Below are 24,099 nucleotides of genomic sequence, written 5' to 3' on the forward strand. Positions count from 1 at the left end.
GTCCCTGTCATCAAAGGTGGCCGCATCAGTGCCGTGAATTGCTCATAAGTGCTCTCCTCACACCCTCGCAGTATATGCCTCCCACATGCACGTCACAATTTCGCCTTCGCCTTGACCCTGTCAGCCTTGACCGGCTCCTGCACTAGTCAAAGGACATTCTTCAGCTCCTGCTTCGCAAGAAACAATCTCAAGTTCTCCGCGATCAACGCCTCTGCACCTCTCGGCCTGCCACCTGCCGCATGCGGGCTCACGACACAGTTCTTCTGCTTGTAAAGTGGCGAGCTTTCCGGCAGAGGCTCAGTCTCGAACACATCCAGCGCAGCACCACCAATCTCGCCATTCGTCAAGGCAGAGTGCAAGGCCTTCTCGTCGATTGAGGTGCCGCGGCCCACGTTCACGACCCATGCGTGCTTGGGTAGCAGTTTCAGGCGTTCCGCATTCAGTGCATTCTTCGTGGCATCAGAACCAGGCAAGATCATGACCAAAGCGTCCGTCTTAGGCAGCAGCTCAGCCAGCTTGTCTTCCCCGTAGACTTCGTACCCATTCCTGACACCCTGTTGTCGAGCTACACCAGTTACGTTCGCACCGATAGCTGTAAGATAAGGAGCCAACATCTTGGCAATGTTTCCAAAGCCCCAGATCACGATATTGGCATCCTCGAGCGTGTTGAAGGTACCTGGTTCCTTGTCTGGCTGGGGTCCGCCGAGAGGACCTGGCCATTTGCCATCGTTCTGATAATCACGCATGAGATGGAATTTCCTTGCGCTGACGAGAAGGAGGCCCAGGGCATGCTCGGCTACTGTCTTGTCGTGAAGGCCAGACCCAGTCGTGATGGAAACTTTCTTGGGATCGAAGCCAGCGTTTAGTACATCGTTCGGACCTGCTGCCAGAGACTGGATCCATCGTAGTTTTGTCAGACGTTTGTTGGCGTCCTTGAGGTTGTCCGAAGAGTTGGCCCAGGTCACCAGGATATCAGCATCTGTGTGTTCTTCCGGGATGGACGTCTTGACGTCGTACGACTGCAGATCGACGCTGAAGCCTTCGAGTTTTGAGGGATCCAGGCGTAGAGATGTTGGGTAGAGGAGCTTCATCTTCTAGGTACTATCAACAATTTTCTTGGCGTTGTCGAGATGCACTGCAAACGGTCTGATGTCGATTGGGATATGGTGCAGAAGCGCCTGATATTGAGTTCTACTACTTTCTGTGTGTCGTCGTACCTGCTCTATGATCAAAAAGAAGACGGAGCAACATCAATGTGATCAAAAGATGTACTGTAATGTTTGCATAATAGCCGGCTCATCAAGCCGCGAATTGCCGATCACGTCGGCGTTTGCTCACACCAAAAACCTTTCTCGCGCTCTCTGCACCATTTCGCCTTCACACATCACGTAAGTTGTGACCCTGATATTCTCGGCGCCGGCCATAGTCCACCATGGCCTGTATGCTACATGGTGATGCCGCGGCGCTTTAGCCAGCAGAGAGACCCCGCGAGTTGCATGATCCAATTGTGTTTACCTACCGAATTCGGCCGTTCGACGAAGTGATAATGTGGAGCCGCATAGGAAGCTCCAGCTACGTGGTATCTTCAGTCGTCTGATAGCAGCTGCTTCTGAACTGGGAAAGGTAGGTCCAAGCACCCACAGTATCGCAACACCACTATTGTACCTTTGCACTTGGCAGGAAAGACATCATTTCCGAACATGTCTTCCGACACTCCAACACGAAGGACGTTCACCTACAAGACTGTCGACAAGCTGGAAATTCCGCTCGATCTGTACCTTCCCAAAGACGCCAAAGATGTGCCCATCCTTGTCTGGTTCCATGGTGGCGGTCTTCTACAAGGCAAGCGAAACAGCGTCACGCCACACATGTTGCGCGCCGTGACCAAGTACAACATTGCCCTCGTCTCAGCCGACTATCGCCTCGCTCCTCAGGTTGGCGTTGCAGAGATCTACGAGGATGTCAAGGACTGCATCGCTTTCATTCGCAAGGATCTTCCAAAGCGGGCAGGTGAAGGCGTTGTCAATGTTGAGAGACTCGCTGTCAGCGGCAGCTCCGCTGGCGGCTATCTGGCTCTCCTTGCCGGACTCTACGTCGAGCCAAAGCCAATGGCCATCCTGCCTATCTACCCGATCACGGATCCATTCGGACTATTCTTCACGACTTCTCAGCCACCCGCTCTGGGCGGAGGCGAACCAGATATGGAGGGCGTCAAGCCGTACGCAGACATCACGGCTGAGGTGGTAGCCAATAATGAGCCTGACAGCAAGCGTTCGCAAATGTATGGATACATGCTCAAGTCGGCGAATCTGGCCCAGCTCCTGCATATGAAGTCTGGCGAAAACACTTGGAGAGTACCGCGCATGATTTACGACCGCGGTCTCCCGCCTGCCTACATCGTGCATGGAGATGTCGATAGTGCTGTGGGAATCGAGCAGGCGGATGAAGTCGTTGGGATCATGGTTGGGTTGGGCATGCAAGTGCAGTACGAGCGGTTACATGATGTCGAGCATATCTTTGACAAGGAGGAAAACGTGCAAATGGAGAAGATGTATGAGTTCATGATGAAGCACCTCTAAGATACCTGCCTATCATAGGCTCTTGATGCAGGCTTGATGGCAATCCACTTTCATCATCAGTACTGTCCAGCAAAAAGTGGTCTGCAGAGGTCAATGCGAGCTTCGTGTTGTAAAGTAGTTACTAAGCAGGGTTTCAAGCTCCATCTAGCAGTCGCAGTCGTCATCGAGCACGATTGTATCTAGTGCAAGCATCAATCTCACGTACTCACAATTGAATCACACATCGCAAGGTTGTTGTCGCTCCATCCTGAAGACTGTGCAATAGAACTATATCTCGGAGCAGATCCGAACGCTCGTCACACCCGGCGCACGCGCCCGCCACCTTCGGACAAGACGGAGTCTTCGTCGCCGTGACCATCACGCCGACATACCGACTCGACATCATCGAAAACGCGTCGCAAACGCGCCATGAGCAACCAGATAGACCCCAGATTAAGTGGCGCTGGCCACTACCAACCAGTACCGCAACGTGGACAGCCATATGCCAACACGAAGCCTCAACCTCAACACCCGCATCAGCATCAGCACCAACATATACCCCAGGCACAGGCTCTCCAGCCAGGATTCGCGCCGCCAAGAAATGATAGCTTGAGGGCTGATGGATATGCGAATGTGTCGACCACTCCATACTACCACGGCCAATACCCAACTCCGAACACATCAACACCACAGCAGCATAGTACAGGGACCGGCGCACCGAGCACTGGCAGCATCAGCAATCAGGCAAGTCCGGAACAGAATGGATCCTACCAGCAAAGCGCATTAGCATACGCCGCGATCGGTCAGACAAGTCCGGACGCACAAGGATACGATGATGGAGACGGGCTGCAAGGAGACGATGCCAAGAGGCCTCGGGCTTGCGAATCATGTAGAGCTCTCAAGGTCCGATGTGACCAGGACCCTGCACACCCAGAAATACCCTGCAAGAGATGCGCAAAGGCGAACAGGCCATGCGTGATCACGCAACCGAGTCGCAAGAGGCAGAAGAAGGCTGACAGCCGAGTTGCTGAGTTGGAGAAGAAGCTGGACGCGTTGACGGCGGCACTGCATCATCAGCATGCACAGACTGCAGCTCAGTATGGCGCGCAGACAGTCCCTGGAGCGCCTTTGGCAGATATGATGCAGGCTGGTGAGGGGAGTGTGAGTGGACAGTACAGCCAGGCTTTTGACGAGAGCCCAGCAGAAGTCACGCCGGGTGGACCAGTCATGCCATCTCGGAAGCGACAACGTATGGATCTGGCGCAGGCGTTCGATGGCGCTGTGCAGCCTGATTTGTCTCGAGCAACATCGACGTCAAATGATGACCCTCTGAGGACCTTCAGCGAGATACAGAACTCATGGGCGCCAACGGACGCGAAGCGCTATCTGCATCACACGAGCCCGGAAGAGTTTACTGCCCGCATCAACTCGCTTATCAATCCAGAGATGGCCTCTGATGTTTTTGGCGTGTATATTAACAAGCTTGCACCTCACCTACCCGCGGTTGTCTTCCCACCAGGCACTACTGCGGAGCAGCTCTTCAAAGACAAGCCAATCTTGTACGTGAGCATCCTGTCTGCTGCGTCCTTCGGCACGCTTCATCCGGACATTACTCGAGCGCTGGCTCGTGAGGCTGTGGGCGCCGTTGCCGACTGTGTTGTACGCAATGGAGCGAAGTCGTTGGAGCTGATCCAAGCAATGCAAGTCATGGCACTATGGTATAAGCCTCCAGAGAAAGCTGAGCAGACCAACTTCTATCAGATCATACACATGGCAGCTGTTATGGCTCTTGATATCGGTCTTGGTAAACGTTTCAACCCAGCGAAGTCAAGACGAGGCTTTGGAGGACCCAACGCGAACTTCGCCCCTGGTCCGCATAAGACGCTACCGCAGGATAGTGACACTCTGGAAGCGAGAAGAGCGTGGCTGGGTTGCTATTACCTGTGCGCGAGGTGAGTGCCGGCTCTTATCCTGAAATCTAGCCAAGTGCTGACAATGTAACAGCGCGTCAATGGTACTTCGCCGACCGAATCTTGTGCGCTGGACAAATTACATGAAGGAGTGTATCGAAGTCCTCGAGTCACATCCAGACGCCTACCCATCAGATAAACTGTTCTGCCAACATGTCAAGATTCAGCATATCTGCGAGGACATCGGGCTCCAATTCCTCATGGACGACAACACCGCCACCATCAGCATCACGGATCCGAAGGTCAGCTACGCACTGAACGTGCTCGAGAATCAACTCAAGACGTGGAAAGAACAAGTGCCGCAGGAGTGCCGCGGACCCGGACTGCAGTTCTTCGAACATGTGTGCAGCCTGTATCTGCACGAGATTGCGTTACATTTCAATCACAATATCGAGGACTTCCGGCTGCCTTTCACCGAGGAGAGTTTGAAGTCTGTCAACAACACTGCCGACACCTTGACCACAAATCAGATTGCTGCGCTCGAAGCGTGCCTGAAAGCCGCGCATGGGATTCTGGACACCATGCTGAGCTACGAAACGGAAACGATTAAGAGTCTTCCCATGCTCTTATTCTTTGTGCGCTGTGTATATGCGATCGTCATCTTGATCAAGATGCACGTGGCTGTGTGCACACCCAACAGCGAGCTCGGCAAGATGATGAAGCCGCAGGATCTGAAGGTCGACTACTACATCGACAAACTTATCAATCTATTCAGCTATGTCAGCAAAGGCGGCGAGGAGTTCAGGCCGCACCCGAAGATTCTGCGCATCTTGACAGTTCTGCGCGACTGGTTCGGGAAGCATAAGGAGAATGTCGCCGCTCAGCAGAGTGGGAAGGTGAAGGTGGAGGACCACGAGAGACAGAGGAAAGACTTCAATCAAACGCCACTGCATCTACTGAGTCAAGCTGCGGTCGCTTCCACAAACCCACCACCTTCACAATCTCAAGGCCAGCAGAGTCACCAGCGATCGCACAGCCAAGGTGGACCCGACTGGACTTTCAACACCCCGACCGTCATGGACTACAGTCAACGACCTCCTCCCAATCATCCAGACTATCGGATGCCCAAGTGGAACCAACCGTCTGGTCCTGCTCCTGCTGGTGACCCTAACGCTCCCGAGAATGCATATCCTCAGCTTGATCCACAAATGGGTGTGCCATCTATGGGCATGGTGGATCCCACTAATCAAGACTACGGCTGGGGCAGTGGATTCGAGCAGGCCATGGATATTGCTTTGGGTGGTGTGGATGGCTTGCAGGGTAGTGGATTGGATAATTGGTTCTTGGGCGATGGTATGGCGCCTTTTGGGTTCAATGGTGATATGGGTGGCGGGTATGGGGGGCAGTGGTGATGGAAGTGAGTGGTGAAGAGTGCGATTGGTGGTCACAGGTCGCGAGTTAGGTTGGACGGTCATGCCATAATGGAGCTCGACTGAAGACTCTTACAGCGACGCTATGCTATCTTGGACACAGTCCGTTACACCATATCTCAGATCTTCCTATCTCACCGTTGTTCCCGACAAGAGCTTGCTTAATGCCGCCTTCACTCTCACATAACTCTCCTCACGCTCGCCGTCCGTGTTGACCTACATATCGTCAGTAATATGAAGACATCATTGGGACAACACTGACTTACAATCTGCATGAGAACGTCGTAATGGTGTTCGATGACACGATTGTTCTCCAAAAACTCTGCATATCTGCTTTCCAACACCTCATCATCATCGGCGCCTCGTTTGCAACCCATGGATCGGGCCTTTGCCGTCGACTTCACGCACCCGAACCAGACAATCTCGATCGGTCGGCCAAACGTCTCGTCGAATAATTCGGTAGACTGCTTTTGCCTGGGATAGCCGTCGATGAAAATATGATCGAAACCTTGCTCTTGGATGACGAAAATCTTGTGCTCGACAATGGCGGCAATCGTCTTGCCTTGCACCGACTTTTCGGCTTTCAGGTGAGCCAGGAGCTCGTCGGAGCACATACCACCACATTGCGCAACGGGGAGTTGCGTTGTGCTGTTGACGAGTTCACGAAGATAGTCGCCAACCGATAGGTGATACCAGCCGAAATCTTGGGCTAGGCGCTTGCAGATAGTGCCTTTGCCTACTCCTGGAGGGCCAAGGACGAAGACGACTTGGAGTGGTTGCTTCTCGTTTGGTGTCGTTGCTGTTTGGGTTATGTTGGCCATTGCAATGGTGGTGCGAAGCTTGCCGGATGGGTGAGCTTGTGCGAGAGATGCAAGCAAGGCAATCTTAGACTTCCACAGCTTGATCGTGATCTTTCAGGGATGATCTGTTTGCCACCTGGACCATAGTCGAGGATGCTTGGCTTTGTGTTTGGGCTTGCTGGGTGGGAAGGAGTCTTCAACACCAGCTCTTTCAGCAATGAGCCGTAGCAAGCCGGGACGTAGGCCGCCGTCGAGAACAACAGATTGACCGCATGCCTCTGTCCAGCCTGAGACAAGCATGCAGCAAACGATACCAGCCAGCTCCACTCCTATATTTTCGACGACGACTGCTCTTTCGCCAGATCATTATCAGATCGACACAGCGCACACTGCCCAACATGCGTCACCCTTTGTTCACGATCCTTGCGATCATCATCGTCGCCTCGCTCATCTTCCATCAACTGTACACTCGCTGGCAACAAGCCACAACCAACCCAGACCGCACAATCCCAATCAGCGTCAACTACCACTTGACCCGAAATGCAACAAACCTGCACCTTCTGCTTCCACACCGAGAAGACCAGCTTTATCGCCACCGAAAGCGACATGAAACGCGGTCTGCTCCTCCTCAAAAGGTTCTGTGGAAGGCACAAGCATTTGAAGTGTCTTGTGCCGGAGAGCAATGAGCTTATGGTGTGTCTTCTCTGCCTGCCAATGACGAGCGACGTATATGACGCTGACCAACTCACGGGCCGCGAGCTACCTTATTCTTGACGAGTATCTCAGCTTTCTGGACAAGAGCGGCGAGAAGGAGACTCAGTCGCACAGTGTTCTGGAAGTTGGTGTTCAGGAGGCTTTGGACGAGGTCAAATGGGATGAGGTGGCGTTCAAGCAACGTGGTGGTTTGTATGATTGGGCTAAAGATGCCACGGCCAATGCCGACGCGTGCGGTGGTGGTATGAACGAGGACTTGGTCTGGTAGTTGGAACTGGGACGAGAGATAGACCCGGTGCAAGTCGTGTCGCGAATTGTAGCGATCTCCATAGTCCTGGAATCTAGCGTCTTCGGGGTACATCGGCCTCTGCTGGAAATTGTAGCCAAAGCGCATGTAGACAATCAGCAAGGAATAGCATCACGTAGCTCCGTGGCTCTCATCTTCTGCTTCCTCCTCAATCATCAAGGAGACATCAGCATCTAGTCCAGCCGCATACCCCTTCAGCTGGATCCCGTCCACGAGATTGCACGTCCCGCTTCCCTCACCTTATGAATCTATGAGAAACCTCAGACCTCTCCAAAACAACCACCCAGTCTTTCCTTCCTCCTCCAAGCCAAATAAGCACTAAGCTTCCCATCGACCTTCTCATCACCCGGCGGGAACGAAGCCGGATACCTCATCATGAGCGCCTTAATCCTCATCCTCATCTCCCCAGCCCTTCCAGCCTCTGCCTCCACGATCTCCCCATCACTCAAACCAGCCGTAGACAAAGAAGCCGTGAGTTCGATCTCGCCGATTTCATGATGAAAAGCGTCGGGACGGCCGGCACCTTTGTCGGAGAGATGGCTTAGACCTTGCTCGATGTTGTCGATGACCACGATGAAGGACTCGTCAGTGGTAGGATGGGAAGGGATGTCGACGTGTTGCTGCTGCGATAGGAGCTTGCTCGCGATGCGCCAGCTGGAACGGTAAGTATTGAGCCAAGCCACCATATTAAGCTTCTCAAAATCGAAGTCGCGCCGAGACGGTAGCATGCCGAAAACTGCAGCTCCTCCCTCCACCTCCGTGAACGCCGAGTCCTGATAATCACCACTGATCTTGACCTTCGCCTCCCACCGCGCAAACGCCGACGGATCGTCCGTCGGAGGGAGGTCCCGCCAATTCATATCCGTGACTTTCTCTGTCACGGATCTGGACATACGGTACCGTAACCAGATTCCTTGCGATGAGAGCTTGTTGTTCGAGTCGTAGTACTGGTCTTTGATGAGCTTGCCTGTCTGAGCTTCGAATGATAGAGAGGGGTAGATCTTTGGGCCGAGGAGCAGTGAGGAGATCGTAGGACGAGTGGGAGGCGCTAAGCCGAGGAGTTCTTTGAGGTATCCGCTGGGGCGAAATTTGTTTTCGACTTCGATGAGGGCTGGAGCTGCAGATGATGGTGGCGAGCGTGATGAGAGGTGTCGGACGCTCTTAAGGGGTGTAGAGAAGGTGGAGTGTCTCAGAGCTTGTACCTTTTGGCTAGTCGCCATGATGAGTCTCGCTCGATGGGGTGGTAGTGCGGATTCTTGACGCTCGGCATTGACGTTTTATGAAGGTCTCTGACACCAGAGACTTTATATCATCCTCAAGCGACCAGACAGCCACCAAAACTTCGTGTGCGCGTCGGGGTTGGCGCGAGCCACTCCATTCACGAATCTGACAAAGCGTGAATAGCCGGTGCGCGTCGAAACTCGTTTCTCCGCGATGACCCCTAGCCGGCGGTCTGATGACTAGGGCAAATGTGAATAGAGGCATACTCAAATGGATCTGCGCATACATTCCAGGCAGATCACACCCCTCAAGACCCGCGATCGCCAGAGCCTGCTCCTGCCAGGCGAGCCGTAGCAAAAGGTTTCATCCGTCGCTTGGGCAGCACGCAATTTCAGCGAAGCTGTTCTCTCATGGACGCACGGGCGGGGTTTCAGTGCAATCTTCTCAAGAACCAGTCTACTTTCTCCTTGCTTTCCTCCATGCAAGATTGGCGTTACATTTGTCCACAGCTTTCGGCTCAAGAAGGAGAGACTGGTGGCCATGCCTGAGCACGAACGCTTCAATCTTCGTCGTGCTCCACTCTGCCGCATCTTTCATGACTTGTGTTATCTCTGCTTCGGTCCTGTCCGGCATGCCGTCAAGCGGCCAGACTTCATTGGGTGGACGTCATGTTGCAACTCGAAGGCAAAGTCGTACGTGAGGTAATGTTGGCGCCAGACCTCCATTCTTGCTGGCGGACCAGAAGTCGTCGACCATGTCTTCATAGAACAAAACCAGTAACCACACCTCTCTCACCCAGCAACCCCCACCTCCTTCACAGCCCCAGCTCTCATCCCAAAGACTCTACTCTTAACAAATTCCACATACCCCACCCGCCTCCCCCGTGCCACACTAAGCATATCCTGCACCACCCCAAAAAGCAACCCATACCTCACCGCCTTCTTCGCCGTCCTCACAGCCGTAGACAGGGGAAACCGATTCCACGCACTGAACATGCCCGCCGTACCCAGCCCCGCAAAAATCGTACTAACAAAATCCCTACAACTCTCGATCGTTCGATCCTCCTCCCCCTCACTTGACCTCCTCCCCCTAACCTCCCTCCACTGCCTCAACACCCCCGCCCTCGCCCGATCAATTCCCTCCTCAAACGTAAAAAACACCCCCGCCCCCAACGCCACTCGTCCCGCCATCCGGAACCCTTCCCGCACGGCTCCGAGCGCGATATGGTAGTTCTTGGATTTGTGGTAGAGATACCATCCCGTTTGCGTGGAGGGGAAGCGATGGGCGTTTTCGGCGCGGAAGCGGAGGCCGGAAGTTAGGCCGCCTTGGCTCAGGCCGAGGGTGAAGCCGGCGAAGGTGGAGATTGTGAGGGAGAGGAGGAGGCGGGCGGGGAAGGGGGTGCTGAGGCGTTCGGTTAGGGGGTTGTAGGGGGGTGAGGATGGTGGGTGAGTGTCGTCTAGAGTAAGAAGAGTCGCCATGTTGGCGGTTGTATAGGTGTGGGAAGTGTATTATTGTCGAGTGAATAATGCGGTTGTGCTTCGTTGCGGGTTGCGGAGGTGAAGTTGAGCCGCATGAATGAATGAATGAATGAATGAATCCCCGCAACGCGACTCGCACGCGATCTCGAAAGTCTATCCATTTGAACATGACCTCATCTTCTTGACAAACTCATATCTGCATTGCAATGCAGACACGATAACCCCTTTACTCCACAGCCCCAGCCAGAACACCACGACCACGACCACAACCATGACAAACCCCCCAAACCCCCAAACCTGGACCCTCCGCCTCAAACACTCCCGCACCACAATCCTCCTCCACGTCTCGCCCCTCCAGCCCTTTTCTTCCGTCCGCACCGAACTGCTCAGAGCCCTGCACCAGACAAATCCAAGCGGTATACTCAACAGTCACGAGATCCCACAGCATGAGAGCGAAGTCCTACTTGCGAGACCCGTGGATAATAATGATCTGAGTCTAGGGTGGGAGACATTGGAGGCGGAGAAGCAAGGGGAGGGAGGAGAGGAAGGTGGTGTGGTAAAGGAGGATAAGAAGGGAAAGGGAAAAGCCGGTGCTGTCGTCGGGGCTGCCAAGTCGGGAGGAAATAAAGCCACGGATTGTCCACAAGGTGCCGGGTTGAGGGATGGTGGAGTCCTGGCTTTCAAGTTCAGGTCTGAAGTTGATGTCGAAAAGAGCAAGAGGAGGGAGGGGGGTGACGCAGTGATCGATATAGATGCGGAGATTTTGAACGAGAACAAGCCAGAGCAATGGGATGTCATTGTGCCGTCTATGGAGGAGACGTATGGAGGCGGTGGGGGGGAGGGCGAGGGACTGCCTTTCTCTGGTGGGGAGGAGGCGGAGGTGGAGGGGATCGGCGGGGCTTCGAGGTTGCCGCCGAGATCGTGAGGAAGGGAAATCGTGCTGCTACTAGACGGAAATTCCAGCGGTGGCGATCGCATCGAGCTACCTTGGAGACCCGCATATCCTCCGACTGTCTCCGGACACACTCCTCTCACGCCAACAAGAGGACTGCGCTCGTGAGGCGCGCACCGAGGAAATGGGAACTTCCCTGTCCAGATACGGCGAGCCCATCACGCCCTGTCCACGCAGCTCCCCAAAAGCATCTTTCGAAGTTTTCTCGTTTGGCACATCATGCCAAAATGAAAATATCAGAACCGGGATTCCAGAAAGCATCCTCGACCCGCCGATTATCTCGCCGCCAACGGTCGAAAGTGCAAATGCACACGTACTGGTAGTCGTGCGGCGGCTGAGCGGAGAAATATCAGCTCCACCCCTCTTCGAGCGGGCTATCTGACACACCGCCCCACTGTTTCGGGAAAGGAGCTGATGGCAAGGCGGATGAGCTGACATGAGTAATTGAGGAACAACGGGCAAAGAAGACTCGGAAGCGACGTGCGCAGACATGTACATATCATAGCATAGTATCTAAGCGCTGAAAACTCGGGGGTATCATCATCAAGCCACAGACAAAAATCAACTCCACCACCTCACACTTCCCCATCATCCACCCCCACCTCCCCATCATCCACACCTACCTCCCCTAAACCCCCAATCTCCATCAAAACCAAGCAAGCGTCCACAACGCCGGTAACCCCGGCCACCGTTCCTGCCACCCGGCCAAAATCTCCGGAACACGCTCATCAAACCCCTCCCTCGCCCCCTGCACACCCCCATCAAACCCCGACTCCTCCCCACCTCCACTCACCCAAACATCCCTCTCCCTCCGCGCCGCCGCATTCAACTCGTCCGCCAGCTCAAGAATAGCTTTCCCACCCACCAAAGCCTCTTCATGATTATCCTTGATATCGACATTGAAGACGTGGACGGGACGATTGAGAGGGCTACCGCGGGTCAAGAGGTCGTCGACCACGGCGTCCCAGCAGCGTTCTTCGCACGTTATGACGATATCTACCGTTCCGGCTTCGGTGCCCGCGTATCCCGCGTCGTCTTTGAATTCCGCTTCTGTTTTCGCAGTAGTATGATATTGTACCGGCCCACCTTGTCCTTGCCCCTGCCCCTGCCCCTCCTGCTCCTGTAAGACAGCCGCCGGACTCCGCCTCCCCACCCTCGGCACCCCAACCCGCCAATCCTGCCACCGTTCCGGCCCCCATTTCACACCCTTATTCCTCTCCAACATCGGCAAGATCCCGTTCGCGCGATACAGACGCTGGTCTTTTCCGGCGAGTTCGTCGTACATACTGCTGTAGGAGGTAGTGTTGAAATTATAGACATTTGGTTGGGAGATTGAGGGACCGGGGAGGCGGACGAGGGAGCCCGTGCCGAAGGAGATGGTGGGGTAGGGGGGTGTGGTGGTGGTGAGGCGGAGGTGGGCTTCCATGCTGCGGTTGTTGTTGCTGGCGCAGACGGTGCAGAATTTTAGGGTGTAGGGGGTTGATTCTGTTGGGGTCGGTTCTACTATTGGCGGTTGTTGTTGTTGTGGGTGAGTGCTGCCGTTGGGGGGAGATTGGATTTCTCGCTCGTCGGTCGTGCCGTCTAAAGTTGTTATCGGGGGAATGGTTTCTGGTGTGGCGGCTGCTGGCGGCGGAGGCGGAGGAGGTGGTGGTTGGGCTCGGCGGCGAGGATCGGAGGACATGGTTGATGACTGTCAGAGTACTGAGTGATCGCTACGGTAGGTCGGAGGGTGGGTAGTAGCTCGTTAATGGCAGACAACGTGAAGTGAATATATGCCTGTTCGAGTCTTTGGACTTTCAAGCTGCTTGAGTCGCGTGTGCACTGGCGTGGATGTCGGAAGAGCAAGCCGAAGAGATCGGCGCTAGCATGTGACACGACTGACACGACTGATCCATCGCTTTCGTAATGTTTCCCTTTCACTATCCCTTCTAGTTCAGGTACTGTGTTGATCGGAGTGTAAATAGTTAAATAGATAACTACATCGTCTCGGTCGCTATTGCTATACACTTACCATACTTGATATCCTGTTCTTGCCTCTCTTGGATTGCTATTTTGGATCGAGCTTCAGGTTTCAGGTTTCAGAGTTCCGGGACGGTGCCCCGCCACTGGCGTCAAAAAGGCGAGCTTACTGTATGCGGAGCGGACAGGACATCGGTCGATAGGCAGCATGCAAGGCCAGACGACAATCACAGTACTACTATCCTCCTTTGACATGCATCCGGCTTGCACTCCTGCATTATTGTACTCATAGTTACAGTAATTTACAGTCATTATATCGGGAGATTTCGGGAGAGAAGCGAGTAGATCGAGTAATCTGATCGAGCACGCGAGCATGAGCAGCCCTCCACACTATCCCATAAACTATCACCACCGCATATCGCATCCCAGCGCATCTCTGCATCGGTCAGCAGCGGTCCCACCACCGCAGCAGCCGAATTCGAACTCAACACAACGCCCTACATCACATCATCGCCCATCAGAAGATGATCTCACCTGGCTGCAATTCCTGAGAACAGCAGGCGGCACAGTGCCCGAGCAAGACCAGCGAGCTTCCAGTGCTGAGAGGAAGCGCAAGAATACTGCTCAGGCCGAGTCGGAGAGGCGGAACTATCCCTATCACACTTTTGCTGCAGGCAGTTCACGAGTGCCGTCGAGATATAATCGCCAAGGGTCAGCAGCGATGAGTCCGACCAGGCCAGAGAGTGGGACGAGAGCGACACCCCTCGATCTCACCACGCCTCCACGACCGACGAGCAGCATCACCAACCCAAATGATCCCAACCAGATTACACGAAGAACAAGCACAAACACCCCTACTCGCCAAGAGAGCGACACCCTCCTCCCGAAATGGCAACCTGATAACAGCGTCTCCAGCTGCCCCGTCTGCAACACCGTCTTCGCCTTCTGGAACCGCAGACACCACTGCCGGAAATGCGGCCGCGTAGTCTGTGCCGCCTGCTCACCCCATCGCATCACCATCCCAAGACAGTACATCGTGCAGCCACCAAACCCTTACCTGGCCGAGTTCGGGCTGGAAGAGGTTGAGCAGCGGGGGGAGCAGGAGAGGAGGGGCTTGGGGGGTGGGGAAGTGGTGAGGGTGTGCAATCCGTGTGTGCCTGATCCTTGGACGCCCGAGGTGCCTAGTGCGGCCAGGACAGGGAGTGAAGAGGGGGCTGTGAGGGCGAGGCCTTTGATTGATGGTGCGAGGAATGCGGGCGAGGTCGAGAGGCAGAGGTCGGAGCGGTATAGATATATGCCTGCTGCTGCGAACATGCCACCCGGGACCAGAAACCGAAGCCAATCGCATCAGCCTATCTCTGCACCTTTCAGTAGGAGTATCCCACTCTCGACCGGGACACCTCTCGGCCGCCCACCACCCTCAAATCACGGAAGCGCGTATGCCAGCGGCAATACACAACCACAACCGCCTCCCCATCACACACGACCATCAAGCCACCGCTACTCCCACAGCACCCACATCCCACTGCCTACATCCTCCTCGCGACCACCCATCACAATGGCACCCTCAGCCCCACCACAACCTCGACCGCCACGCAGAGTGATCAAAGAAGAAGACGAATGTCCCGTCTGCGGGATCGAAATGCCAGCTGGTGAGCAGGTGAGGGAGGCACATATCCAGGAATGTATCGCCACGCGCTTTAGCTCCGGCACGCCTTCCTCAACCACCACGGCTATGGGTCCGCCGCCCCCTTCTCGGCCTTCACCTTTACCCGCGGATCACGATTCAGCCCTCTCCACTTCCGCCTCTTCATCCCTGCCCTCCGCCTCCACGCCCCCAACAACAACAACAACAGCAACAGCAACAACCACAACCACAAACCCCTCCTCCAACCCCACCCGCGCAAGAGCGCCCTCCCACCGCCCCCAACGCGGCATGGCACTCTACCGCGCCACGGAAAAAGACTGCCTGGACGCCGAAACGGGGGAACAAGTTGAGTGCGTGATTTGCTTCGAGGAGTTTCAGCCGGGGGATGAGATGGGGAGGATGGAGTGTTTGTGTCGGTTTCATAGACTTTGTATCAGGGGGTGGTGGGAGAGGAGGGGTGGGGGGAGTTGTCCTACGCATATGTTACATGAGTGAACAGGAGGAGCGGGGTGGGGGATGTTGGGGGTTGAGGGGGAAGGGAGATGGAGGACAGGAGTGGTTGGAGATGAGGGTACGGAGGTGAGGAAGGGGGGTTGTGAGGGATGGTAGTTAAAACCAGGGCCAGAACGTGTATGTGTGGGAGGGGGTTTCCGGGTCGTGGTTCCCGAGCCTGCGGGAAGGGGTAGGTGAGGGAACAAGTGAGAGTTCTGAGAGAGAGGTTCGGGAGAGTGGAGTAGAAGCCCACCCGGGGAAGGACCAAGGAAGATCCGCAATCTTCTGGTTGGAATACATTTGATGACTTTTTCATGATGGAATGCTTGTCGGATATACACAGCGTTGGCGTCGGGGATTTTCGATCCGCGGTCAACACCGACACTGACTTGGGCTAGTTTTTTTTGCTTCTTAGACTATACCACTCTTGTCACGATACAATCATGCTTTGCCACTTTGCTACCGATATGTTCTCCGCGGTCTTTTGTATTGTTATCACGAGCGGTGATACGGTACTAATACAATTTGACCCAACCTACCGGAAACATCGCAATCCTGCCATGACAGATCCGGGCAAACCATCGCCGGAAAAAGGCTGATAGGGGAAAAATTCGCTCTGCATACTGACGGAGTATAGCATTCGTTGACACACCGAGCGAGCATCCCGGCTCGGCCTTTTTCCTTACCGAGCGTGTGGCGGTACCGTCATTAGCTACGACCGTCTCAATAATCCATCGTAATGCTGACCGGGGTGGCTTTTGGTCATATGAAGACCCGGATGTGGTCGATGGGAATTTTCCGGTATAATCTGAGGAAGGGGGTGGGTGGGGGAGGATGATGCACAGCGAGACACAGGCGTCTGTAGGGGAATGAGATTGAGGATTACCCAGCCATGCCAATTACTAGAAGACATAACACCGCAACACTACCGATCAGCGCCTACGCTTAAAAGATGACGGGACTAAATTTGAATGCAAACTCCGAAACGAGAGGTTTTAGACCTCCCTCCCCAACCACTCCCGAAAATAAACACAGCTCCCCGCATTCACCTGCCCGCCCCCAACCCCACAGAGCTCAAGAACCGGACACCGTCCACAAGGGACCTGTGTCAACCCATTCCCATTCCTCGTCGCCCCCAACCCCTCACCCTCATCCTCTCCCTCCCCCTCATCATCCCCATCCCCATCCCCATACCCACCCCAACCACCACCGCTCCCAACCGCACCCCCAAACCCCGGCGGCCGAAACTCCACCCCCCTCACAGTCCTATACCCCCCCGCGATCCGTTCGAGCTTATCATCCCACACCAAAACATCGATGACGCCTTGGATTTCGGCCAGGGTGAGCTGTTGGGCTTTGGATTGGCGGATGGCGGAGGTTGTGGTGAGCCATGTGTGGATGGTTTCGGTTGAGGGGTAAGGGTAGGGGGGTGAGGCAGGGTGGGGGATTTGCTGGAGGGTGTAGGGTTCTGGGTCTGGGGAGGAGCGGCGGCGATGGGAGCGGTGTTTTGAGGGTTTTTGGTGGTGGGGAGCGGCCATGTCCTCGATGTCGGGGCTGCGTTTCCGCTTCGAGCCCACTTCGGCCTCGCCACCGCCACCATGACCATTGATGTAAATCGGCGACTCAGCACGCGGCGGACGTTTGGAATACACCTTCCTCTCCTCCCAACTCTGACTTCTTACATGAAACACGATCAAATTCCCCACCTCCTCAATCAAACTCTCATCCAAATCGCCGGCGTCGAAGAAACTGCCCCCCGTCACATCATCGCTCGGCACCAAATGCGCAAGCATGTAGGTCTTCTGCGCCGGGGCCCGGATATTCTTAATCAATTTCACCAACCGCGCACTCTCCAGCTTCGCCATCGCCCGCTCCACCTTCTTCTCTTCAATCCCAGACCGCTTCTTCAGTTCCCGCAACCATATCCCCTTCGTATGGCTATCCTCAACGTACTCGTACAACGTCCTTTCATTCGTAGCCAGGGCGCGGATATTCTCTGCGGCGGCGCGGGGCCGGGTGGACCAGCATAGCGCGCCGCCTTGGCGCGAGGTGCGGAGGAGGCAGTGCGAGACGAGCTCTTGGATGAAGCGGAGGAGCATGTCGACGGATTTGGCCGTGGCGTCGGCGAGGTCTTTGATGTCGGGTTGGTAGAAGAGTTTCTTGAGCCCTTCGTCGCTGGCTTGGGCGGCGGCGAGGAGGTCGGTGTAGAGGGTTTCGCTTTCCGGCGACGTTTTGGGGAGGAAGGGCATGGTGGCGGTCGTGATAGGTAGAGGCGTGGTGCTATCGGGTAATCATGGGGATGTGAAGAGCGAAAGGAATGCCAGTGAAGGATGAGTCGTGTGATGTCAATCTTCAATTACAGTACTGTCTCATCAAAAGTTCGCATTCTTACAGTACCCCGCCATTTCCGAGCCCGCGTTTCATGATGCTGGCGGAAGCAACTCCGCGCTGAAACTCTATCCAGTCACGAACATTCCATCTCATGTTTCAGCTCACCATACATACACTGCACGATGACAAAGACCCCATCTCCTACTCTAGTTATAGATCACAGTCATACAATAGTCCAAGGCCGTCGGACATCCATGCCTGTGCTTCTCATGCCCGCCAAAACCATTACCAACAAAACTATGCATAGCATAGCGCAGCCACCCATAAATAGCCAATGGGGTCATAGCCGCAGGATCCAAGCCACGCTGACATGAGCCGGCCGTCTGCTCTCCTTCTGGCGTCGACTCCATTCCTACCAACCATGTTTCGTGTTTTCCGGCCCCAGCATGCTGATACCGGCGTGGCCATGATCGACGACTATTGCGGCCTAATTACATATTCTACATACTGCTGGCAGAACATGGCTAGCTCTTGACGCACAGGTCGCTTCGAAAGCATGCATGGTAGGTAAACACTGGCATCAGCTGTGCGAAAGGATCGTGCAATGTAATGATTACGTTCACTATTCACAACTTCTGTATCTCTGCTCCACCGCAAAGTCTCATCTCTACCTCACTCAAGCAGAGACCATCAGGCCAGGTCAGATACTCTGCTCACTACTCCGCCACGACTGACAACTCTCCGAAAATTTCCCTACCGCAACTTCGTACTCTCCCTCCATGCAGTAGCTAAACACCAGAAGTCAGACCGGAGACTCAGCCCTGGGAACCGCCGAACCCGACCACGTCGAAGACCCGACACTCGTCAGCACCAACAAACACATCTCTGCCATCTCGCCCACCAAAGCCCTTCCTTCATACCTTTATCAATCCCGCTCCTTCAACATCACAACCCCTCTCACCCTCCCAACATTAAACACAAAACACAAATGCAATCCCTGCACCTGCAACCCTACCACCCCGTCCCCCAAACATCCTCCGAAGCCAACCTAACCCAAAACTACGAACTCCACCACCCCATCTCCAACTACTCCCCCGGTCGTCGCGGCCGAACAACCATGTCCTCCCTCCTCCTCCGCCTGTCTATCGGCATCCTAATGCTCTGCGCCGCGCTCGAAATGGCCTTGCTTTCGAATATGGTGTACTGGCTCCACTACACCGCCGGCGGAGCCTTCCAGATCCTCTACCACAATACCTCCTTCTCCCTCCACGGCAAACCCGTCGGTCTTCTAGTAAATCAAGGCCATACCTCCAACGGCGCCGCGGGCACCGCCTTCGTCGCCGTAGGCCTAGGAGGCATCGTGGCACTCTCCCTCCGCAAACGAATCGGCGGCGGAGGAGGAACCGGAGGATCTGGGTTCGCGAAGGGCTTTTACTTCACCTGGCTAACCCTCACCTGCCTCAACGCCCTCCTAAGTATCGTAGCTCTAATCTACACTTTCCTCCTCACCGCCACGCATGCCGGTCAAAGCATCGACCTCTCCCTCGCAAGCAAATTGGACAACCATCCATACCCGAACTACGTCGCTTACCCCGACCTTCTCTGGACGCCTGAGAATTGGTTTTCCGCTGTTCTGGAATTGGATTTTGTGGATGCCGGGGTGAGGAGGGATGTGAGTGTTCATCTTGTGACGATGAAGGCTTGGAGGTGGAATTTGATTCCGCTTGTGGTGTTGAGTTTGCTTGTCGCGGGATTGGCGGTTAGGGACATGGTGAGGTGGAGGAGGGAGGGGAGGATGTTGTCGCCTTATGGGGTTGGGAGGGGCGGGAAGAGGGTTTCTGCTTGATGTGGTTGTGGTTGCGGTTTTGGGGCGGTCTTTTGTCTGCGTGTGGGATAGCGTTTGATTTTGTCTTGTTTTAGCACGGTGTTCGGAGCGCTGTATTCTGCATCATGTTGCGTCGTTGGTAGATGTACAGTGCCTATCTTCAACCATTGCCACCCTCGTCAGTGACCGGGACCGTCTCGGCTGCCATCTCCCTTATCAGCACATCATCGCACGAAGCTCGAACGTCTAAAAGGGACGAAATGTCATGAACGGCCGTTTCTCATACTCCACTACTACATACCCCAGCTCCCCATATCCTCCCTCAGCCGAAGCTTAATGCTTCAGCGTCCTGGTGAATGATAATCAGGGCCAAATAAGATAGATACATCATCAATACCTGCTCCTCACCCCACCTCGTAAGCCCTCCTTCCACAAACAGCAGATACTCTTCTCCTCGCACCATTTCTGCACCATCCAAGCCTGTAGTTCCTCCTGCAATGTCTCGATTTCTTGCGCTGGTACTGCAGCCGATACTACTTCCCCCGGGGCTATTTCGTCCGCTTTCTTCTTCTTGCCTTTGCCTTTGCCACCTGATTTTGCCTTTGACTTGGGTTTCAGTCGGCGTACTTCTATTCGTAACTTCTGCTCGTTGAGCCATGCCGTGAGGTCTTCCAGTACTATCGGGTCGTAGAGGAGGATTTTTTGGTGCCAGCTCGGTTTTGTAGGGTCGGAGGACCGCTTGCTGCCCTTTACCGTGGCTGTGATCCTTGGGAATAAGGTAGATTTGTTACCCGCCCATTGTGCGTCCATGGCTTTCAGTACTCCTGTGGCTGAGAGACATGGCAGAGGATTCGTGGTCGCTATCCCGGCCAGAGCGGGTGCTGTTGATAGGTCGTCGGCTGCCTTGATAGCGAATGACAGCTTTGGGACGGGTGAGAGCTGGGCGGAAGCTCTGCGTCGCGGCGGAGAGGGTGTTGGAGGCTTCTCGTGGTCGGAGATGTCATCTATATTCATGAAGGAGTCTGATCGTATGGCCCGGGAGTCTTCTGGCGTCTTCTGTAGCTCGTCGATATCGAGGAATGAATCCGACTGCAGTCCGTTCGGCGGCAAATCCTTCCCAGCTGGACTTGGTAGGGTTTCAATCACAGGGAGGGCGCCGGGAGAGCTTGACAGCAGTACCACTTCTACGGGAACCGGCTTGGGGACGACTTGCTTCACTGGCTTAGACTTCTTCGCGGCAGCCAACCCCGACTTCTCCCTCAACAGCCCGCCTTTCCAATCCCTCGCTGACGCACACCAGTGCTCCTTCTCCGCCTGCCCAATTGATAATGAAGTCCCATGGGGCGCCGTGGGTACTTTGAGACAACTCCTTCGTCTCGGGGAAGTCGTGAGATTCGTCCGTGGAGGCTGTGACAGGGCCTCAGACTCCTCAATAGCGGTCTGCATTTCTCGTATCAAGGTGGGAGATTCGGACAGCATGAGTTGGCTAGACGTCCCGAAAAAGAAGCATTGGGAGTCGGCTTGTGCTGTGGCTTTGAGTGGCGTGTAGAGCAATGGAGGGTCTGGTTTCGAGATGACGACTTTCTTCTTACGAGACTTCTTGGTAGTGGTAATAGGGGTTTCGGTGGCTTCTTCGGACTTCTTCGCTCGTGGTTTTCGAGGCTTCTTGGCGGCCTTTCCGGGCTCGCGATCTGTCGCTTTCTCCTGCGAGAAGAACTTTGATACGGTGCTGACGGGTAACGCAGCAGCTTCGGGTGGTTGGTATGCCGCGGTAGCGGCGTCGGTCACTGTCCTTGGTTTCTTTCCCGGAGCTTTGGGCCGTTTCGTCGGTTTGGGAGTGTCGGTCTTGTCTGTCGTGATCTTCGTAGTCTTCTTGGTCCTCCTGGAGACGATGCTGATGGTAGATGGGTCGGCTAGGTCAATACGCCGGCGCTTGGTGAGAGATTCGCCACTGATGTTTCGGTTTTCGGCGGTCGCTGTATATGAGAGATTTCCTATCAATTCTCGGAGGGGCTTCCGAGGACTGTCAGCTATTTCCATGGCTGTATACAAGCATCTAGAGCGCAAAAGGGAAGCCAGGATGAATAAGAAAGTAAAGGAGCGCGTAAACAATGTGCATGTTGATGAGATTGGGAAAGCGGAAGCCCAGATCCTAGCGCGCGGGGAGCGGCGCGGGAGCCGCACGCTAGCACGTGACGAGCAGCGTACCAGAGTCTCCGCTTCGTGGACTTCACGTCTTCGCCCTGAGTGGTCTTTCAACTATATAGATTGTCCGTAGCGTGGAAGAGATGCTGTACGAGGTGCGCGCATCGTGGCTTTCGATGGCCTGTCGATGCAGCTCTCCAAGAGGCGGCTGTGCTGGAGAACCGTCAAGGTTATTGCGAAATGCATTCCCTTCCATAAACATGCGTTTCAGGAGAAGCCGGCATCCCAGTCGACTGCATGTGCTGCTCACATATGCTACTAGCATACGCTGCTCAGACATCAGGAGAGGGCGCGAATTTGGACTCGCAGAATGGCGATCCCATTGAGATACAATGGTTCTGAGCTGGCGGAGCGGGCTCTGCAGTCTTGTGAGCGCTTCTGTCCAGTGGAAACAGTTGTTGACATCCTGGAAGTAAATGGGTATGGCGGGAATGGTGGAGAGATGTAGTAGGTAAGAAACACAACTTCACTTACGGAACGCCGCGGCTCGACTGCGCAAATCTGCCCATCTCCAGCACGCACTCGCTGCAAACAGTCAGTCATGTTTCAACTATAGTGTGGTGAGTCTCGTATACTTACAGCTCCTCCAACTCCTCCCTCGTCAACCGCCCGTGTTGACCAGCGGTCGAGGGAGGTGATGGGCGGCGACGGGGGAGGAGAGGGGGGAGTCCTATTGACCATCGTCAGCATCGTTGTCATCGATAGTACTACTGTTGATGGTTAACTTACTTGAGTGCCGCGAAGAACTCGGCCAACCAAACAATCTTCTCGTCTTCCATTGTTGACGGTGAGAAGGAAGAAGGAGAAGGTCAAAGTGAGGATAACCATACATGAAGCTTCACTTCGACCGAAAACGTCGTAGCGTCGTTTGACCAGTCGCACGAGGATACTCACATGACAGACAGACGCAAATTCACTGCCAGGAGGAAAGAGCGATGATACCGAGGATACGTACATTCAGACTACTTCACTGCCCAGCTCTGCCGCAACGCTAATTCAGACGAAGTATCCTCCTCTGTGTACGACCGATGTGCCAACCTCCGTCGTCGATGGAAGGCTAGATAGAGTGGTGGCTTATGTACCAGCACCACGATTACCGCCTGATGAGATCAGAGTTGACTGTCGACCTGCCATCAAGATCACTGAGACCATTGCAAAAGCGTTCTGGATGATTGCACAGAGCGCTTGACGGGGCAATTCTCAGCCATAAGCGAGAGGGGGTTCATGGAGAACCAAGCAGTTATTGAGTCTGATAATCCTTGTTGCGTAGTAGAGGACGAATAACTGTCTAAATGCCCAAACAGATGCAGATACAGAGCCATTGATCTCAGTGATAATCATGGTGATGTGATCGATTGAGATCGAGCCGGGATGGTGGGATCAAGCGCGCTTGGAAAGCGTGGTGTGTTCACGCACGACGATTTGCGGATGCAGTAATACACTCATCGAGCCATTGCTCCCAGGAGAGACACAGATGGCACGTTGCCGAGTTTGATATTTATCCATCTCAATAGGTCCTGAAGATTAGACGTCGACAGAGCATGCGTATGTTCGAGTTCCGAGCCGTAGTGAAGCTGGAAGCAGGGAAGTGACCTTTCCGAAAGAACGTTCGTGTTAGCTGAGTCCAGCGCGACGACACGAAACCTGTGCAGAGGTGCCTCCGTGCTGTCCGCCCGGGCGCAAGTCTCGATTTTGTACTACAATGGCCCCAGCATCACGATCACGATCTCCTTGGCTTGTGTCTGCAAACAACTGTGCCACCACAAAGAAGGTAGACGTCCGCTTCGACGCGCACGGTATGACGCAATCACCACAAGCCTGTGGTAGATATTCCAGATCATGAGCGGATCTTCTAACACCTCGCAGACTGTCCTTCTTCTGTTAAGGCTCTTGTGTACGGCCTCTATCCATGGAGATGAGAAACAATTCACACACCGTGTTTGGGTAACCGCTTGTCGGTACGTCCACCAAACTTCTTCTGGGTTCATCGCGCATGGTTGCCATCGCGACAGAAATATCTTTACGCAGGATGAACAATGAAATCGGTTGATCGTGTACAAGCGTCGAACATCATGCAGCAAATTGTGCTGGTAGCTTTTCGATATTCCTGTACGTCGGTAGTAGTAGGATAAGGCATTTTGCGTCGTCAAAGGTTCGGTACAGGTTGAGTGTGATAGACAGTAGCTCTGCGGGAAAATCAAACCATAAAACCACCTTGACTCCACAGTGATCAAAAAAGAGACTGCTGCCATCGCAAAATTCGAACGAT

The 24,099-nt window shown here is 54.5% G+C and overlaps 12 protein-coding genes across 12 annotated transcripts; 5 read left to right on the plus strand and 7 right to left on the minus strand.

Moving 5' to 3' along the window:
* Positions 1–146: 146 nt before the first annotated feature.
* On the minus strand, positions 147–1,091 carry LTS14_006620 (uncharacterized protein; the record flags this gene model as incomplete). The annotated part of the gene is made up of 1 exon (XM_064839315.1): positions 147–1,091. One exon carries the CDS (start codon positions 1,089–1,091, stop codon positions 147–149), a length of 945 nt encoding a protein of 314 aa, XP_064693057.1.
* Positions 1,092–1,700: 609 nt separating this feature from the next.
* Positions 1,701–2,579, plus strand: LTS14_006621 (uncharacterized protein; the record flags this gene model as incomplete). The annotated part of the gene is made up of 1 exon (XM_064839316.1): positions 1,701–2,579. The coding sequence occupies one exon, from the start codon at positions 1,701–1,703 to the stop codon at positions 2,577–2,579; it is 879 nt and encodes a 292-aa protein (XP_064693058.1).
* Positions 2,580–2,987: 408 nt separating this feature from the next.
* Positions 2,988–5,880, plus strand: LTS14_006622 (uncharacterized protein; the record flags this gene model as incomplete). The annotated part of the gene is made up of 2 exons (XM_064839317.1): positions 2,988–4,510; positions 4,563–5,880. 2 exons carry the CDS (start codon positions 2,988–2,990, stop codon positions 5,878–5,880), a joined length of 2,841 nt encoding a protein of 946 aa, XP_064693059.1.
* A 147-nt stretch (positions 5,881–6,027) lies between these two features.
* Positions 6,028–6,719, minus strand: LTS14_006623 (uncharacterized protein; the record flags this gene model as incomplete). The annotated part of the gene is made up of 2 exons (XM_064839318.1): positions 6,028–6,114; positions 6,165–6,719. The coding sequence occupies 2 exons, from the start codon at positions 6,717–6,719 to the stop codon at positions 6,028–6,030; spliced, it is 642 nt and encodes a 213-aa protein (XP_064693060.1).
* Positions 6,720–7,428: 709 nt separating this feature from the next.
* Positions 7,429–7,680, plus strand: LTS14_006624 (uncharacterized protein; the record flags this gene model as incomplete). Its single annotated transcript, XM_064839319.1, has 1 exon — positions 7,429–7,680. The coding sequence occupies one exon, from the start codon at positions 7,429–7,431 to the stop codon at positions 7,678–7,680; it is 252 nt and encodes an 83-aa protein (XP_064693061.1).
* A 299-nt stretch (positions 7,681–7,979) lies between these two features.
* On the minus strand, positions 7,980–8,939 carry LTS14_006625 (uncharacterized protein; the record flags this gene model as incomplete). Its single annotated transcript, XM_064839320.1, has 1 exon — positions 7,980–8,939. One exon carries the CDS (start codon positions 8,937–8,939, stop codon positions 7,980–7,982), a length of 960 nt encoding a protein of 319 aa, XP_064693062.1.
* Positions 8,940–9,731: 792 nt separating this feature from the next.
* LTS14_006626 (uncharacterized protein) lies at positions 9,732–10,418 on the minus strand (the record flags this gene model as incomplete). The annotated part of the gene is made up of 1 exon (XM_064839321.1): positions 9,732–10,418. One exon carries the CDS (start codon positions 10,416–10,418, stop codon positions 9,732–9,734), a length of 687 nt encoding a protein of 228 aa, XP_064693063.1.
* Positions 10,419–12,016: 1,598 nt separating this feature from the next.
* SSU72 (RNA polymerase II subunit A C-terminal domain phosphatase) lies at positions 12,017–13,051 on the minus strand (the record flags this gene model as incomplete). The annotated part of the gene is made up of 1 exon (XM_064839322.1): positions 12,017–13,051. The coding sequence occupies one exon, from the start codon at positions 13,049–13,051 to the stop codon at positions 12,017–12,019; it is 1,035 nt and encodes a 344-aa protein (XP_064693064.1).
* A 1,836-nt stretch (positions 13,052–14,887) lies between these two features.
* On the plus strand, positions 14,888–15,335 carry LTS14_006628 (uncharacterized protein; the record flags this gene model as incomplete). The annotated part of the gene is made up of 2 exons (XM_064839323.1): positions 14,888–14,981; positions 15,034–15,335. The coding sequence occupies 2 exons, from the start codon at positions 14,888–14,890 to the stop codon at positions 15,333–15,335; spliced, it is 396 nt and encodes a 131-aa protein (XP_064693065.1).
* Positions 15,336–16,464: 1,129 nt separating this feature from the next.
* Positions 16,465–17,718, minus strand: RPC34 (34-kDa subunit of RNA polymerase III (C); the record flags this gene model as incomplete). The annotated part of the gene is made up of 1 exon (XM_064839324.1): positions 16,465–17,718. The coding sequence occupies one exon, from the start codon at positions 17,716–17,718 to the stop codon at positions 16,465–16,467; it is 1,254 nt and encodes a 417-aa protein (XP_064693066.1).
* A 1,199-nt stretch (positions 17,719–18,917) lies between these two features.
* Positions 18,918–19,768, plus strand: LTS14_006630 (uncharacterized protein; the record flags this gene model as incomplete). The annotated part of the gene is made up of 2 exons (XM_064839325.1): positions 18,918–19,472; positions 19,721–19,768. 2 exons carry the CDS (start codon positions 18,918–18,920, stop codon positions 19,766–19,768), a joined length of 603 nt encoding a protein of 200 aa, XP_064693067.1.
* Positions 19,769–20,015: 247 nt separating this feature from the next.
* SLX4 (5'-flap endonuclease) lies at positions 20,016–22,609 on the minus strand (the record flags this gene model as incomplete). Its single annotated transcript, XM_064839326.1, has 4 exons — positions 20,016–21,638; positions 22,305–22,355; positions 22,410–22,500; positions 22,560–22,609. 4 exons carry the CDS (start codon positions 22,607–22,609, stop codon positions 20,016–20,018), a joined length of 1,815 nt encoding a protein of 604 aa, XP_064693068.1.
* Positions 22,610–24,099: the final 1,490 nt, after the last annotated feature.

Source organism: Recurvomyces mirabilis (genome assembly GCF_035927965.1).
Source record: "Recurvomyces mirabilis strain CCFEE 5264 chromosome Unknown scaffold_17, whole genome shotgun sequence".
In the NCBI taxonomy this organism is placed as follows: domain Eukaryota; kingdom Fungi; phylum Ascomycota; class Dothideomycetes; order Mycosphaerellales; family Teratosphaeriaceae; genus Recurvomyces; species Recurvomyces mirabilis.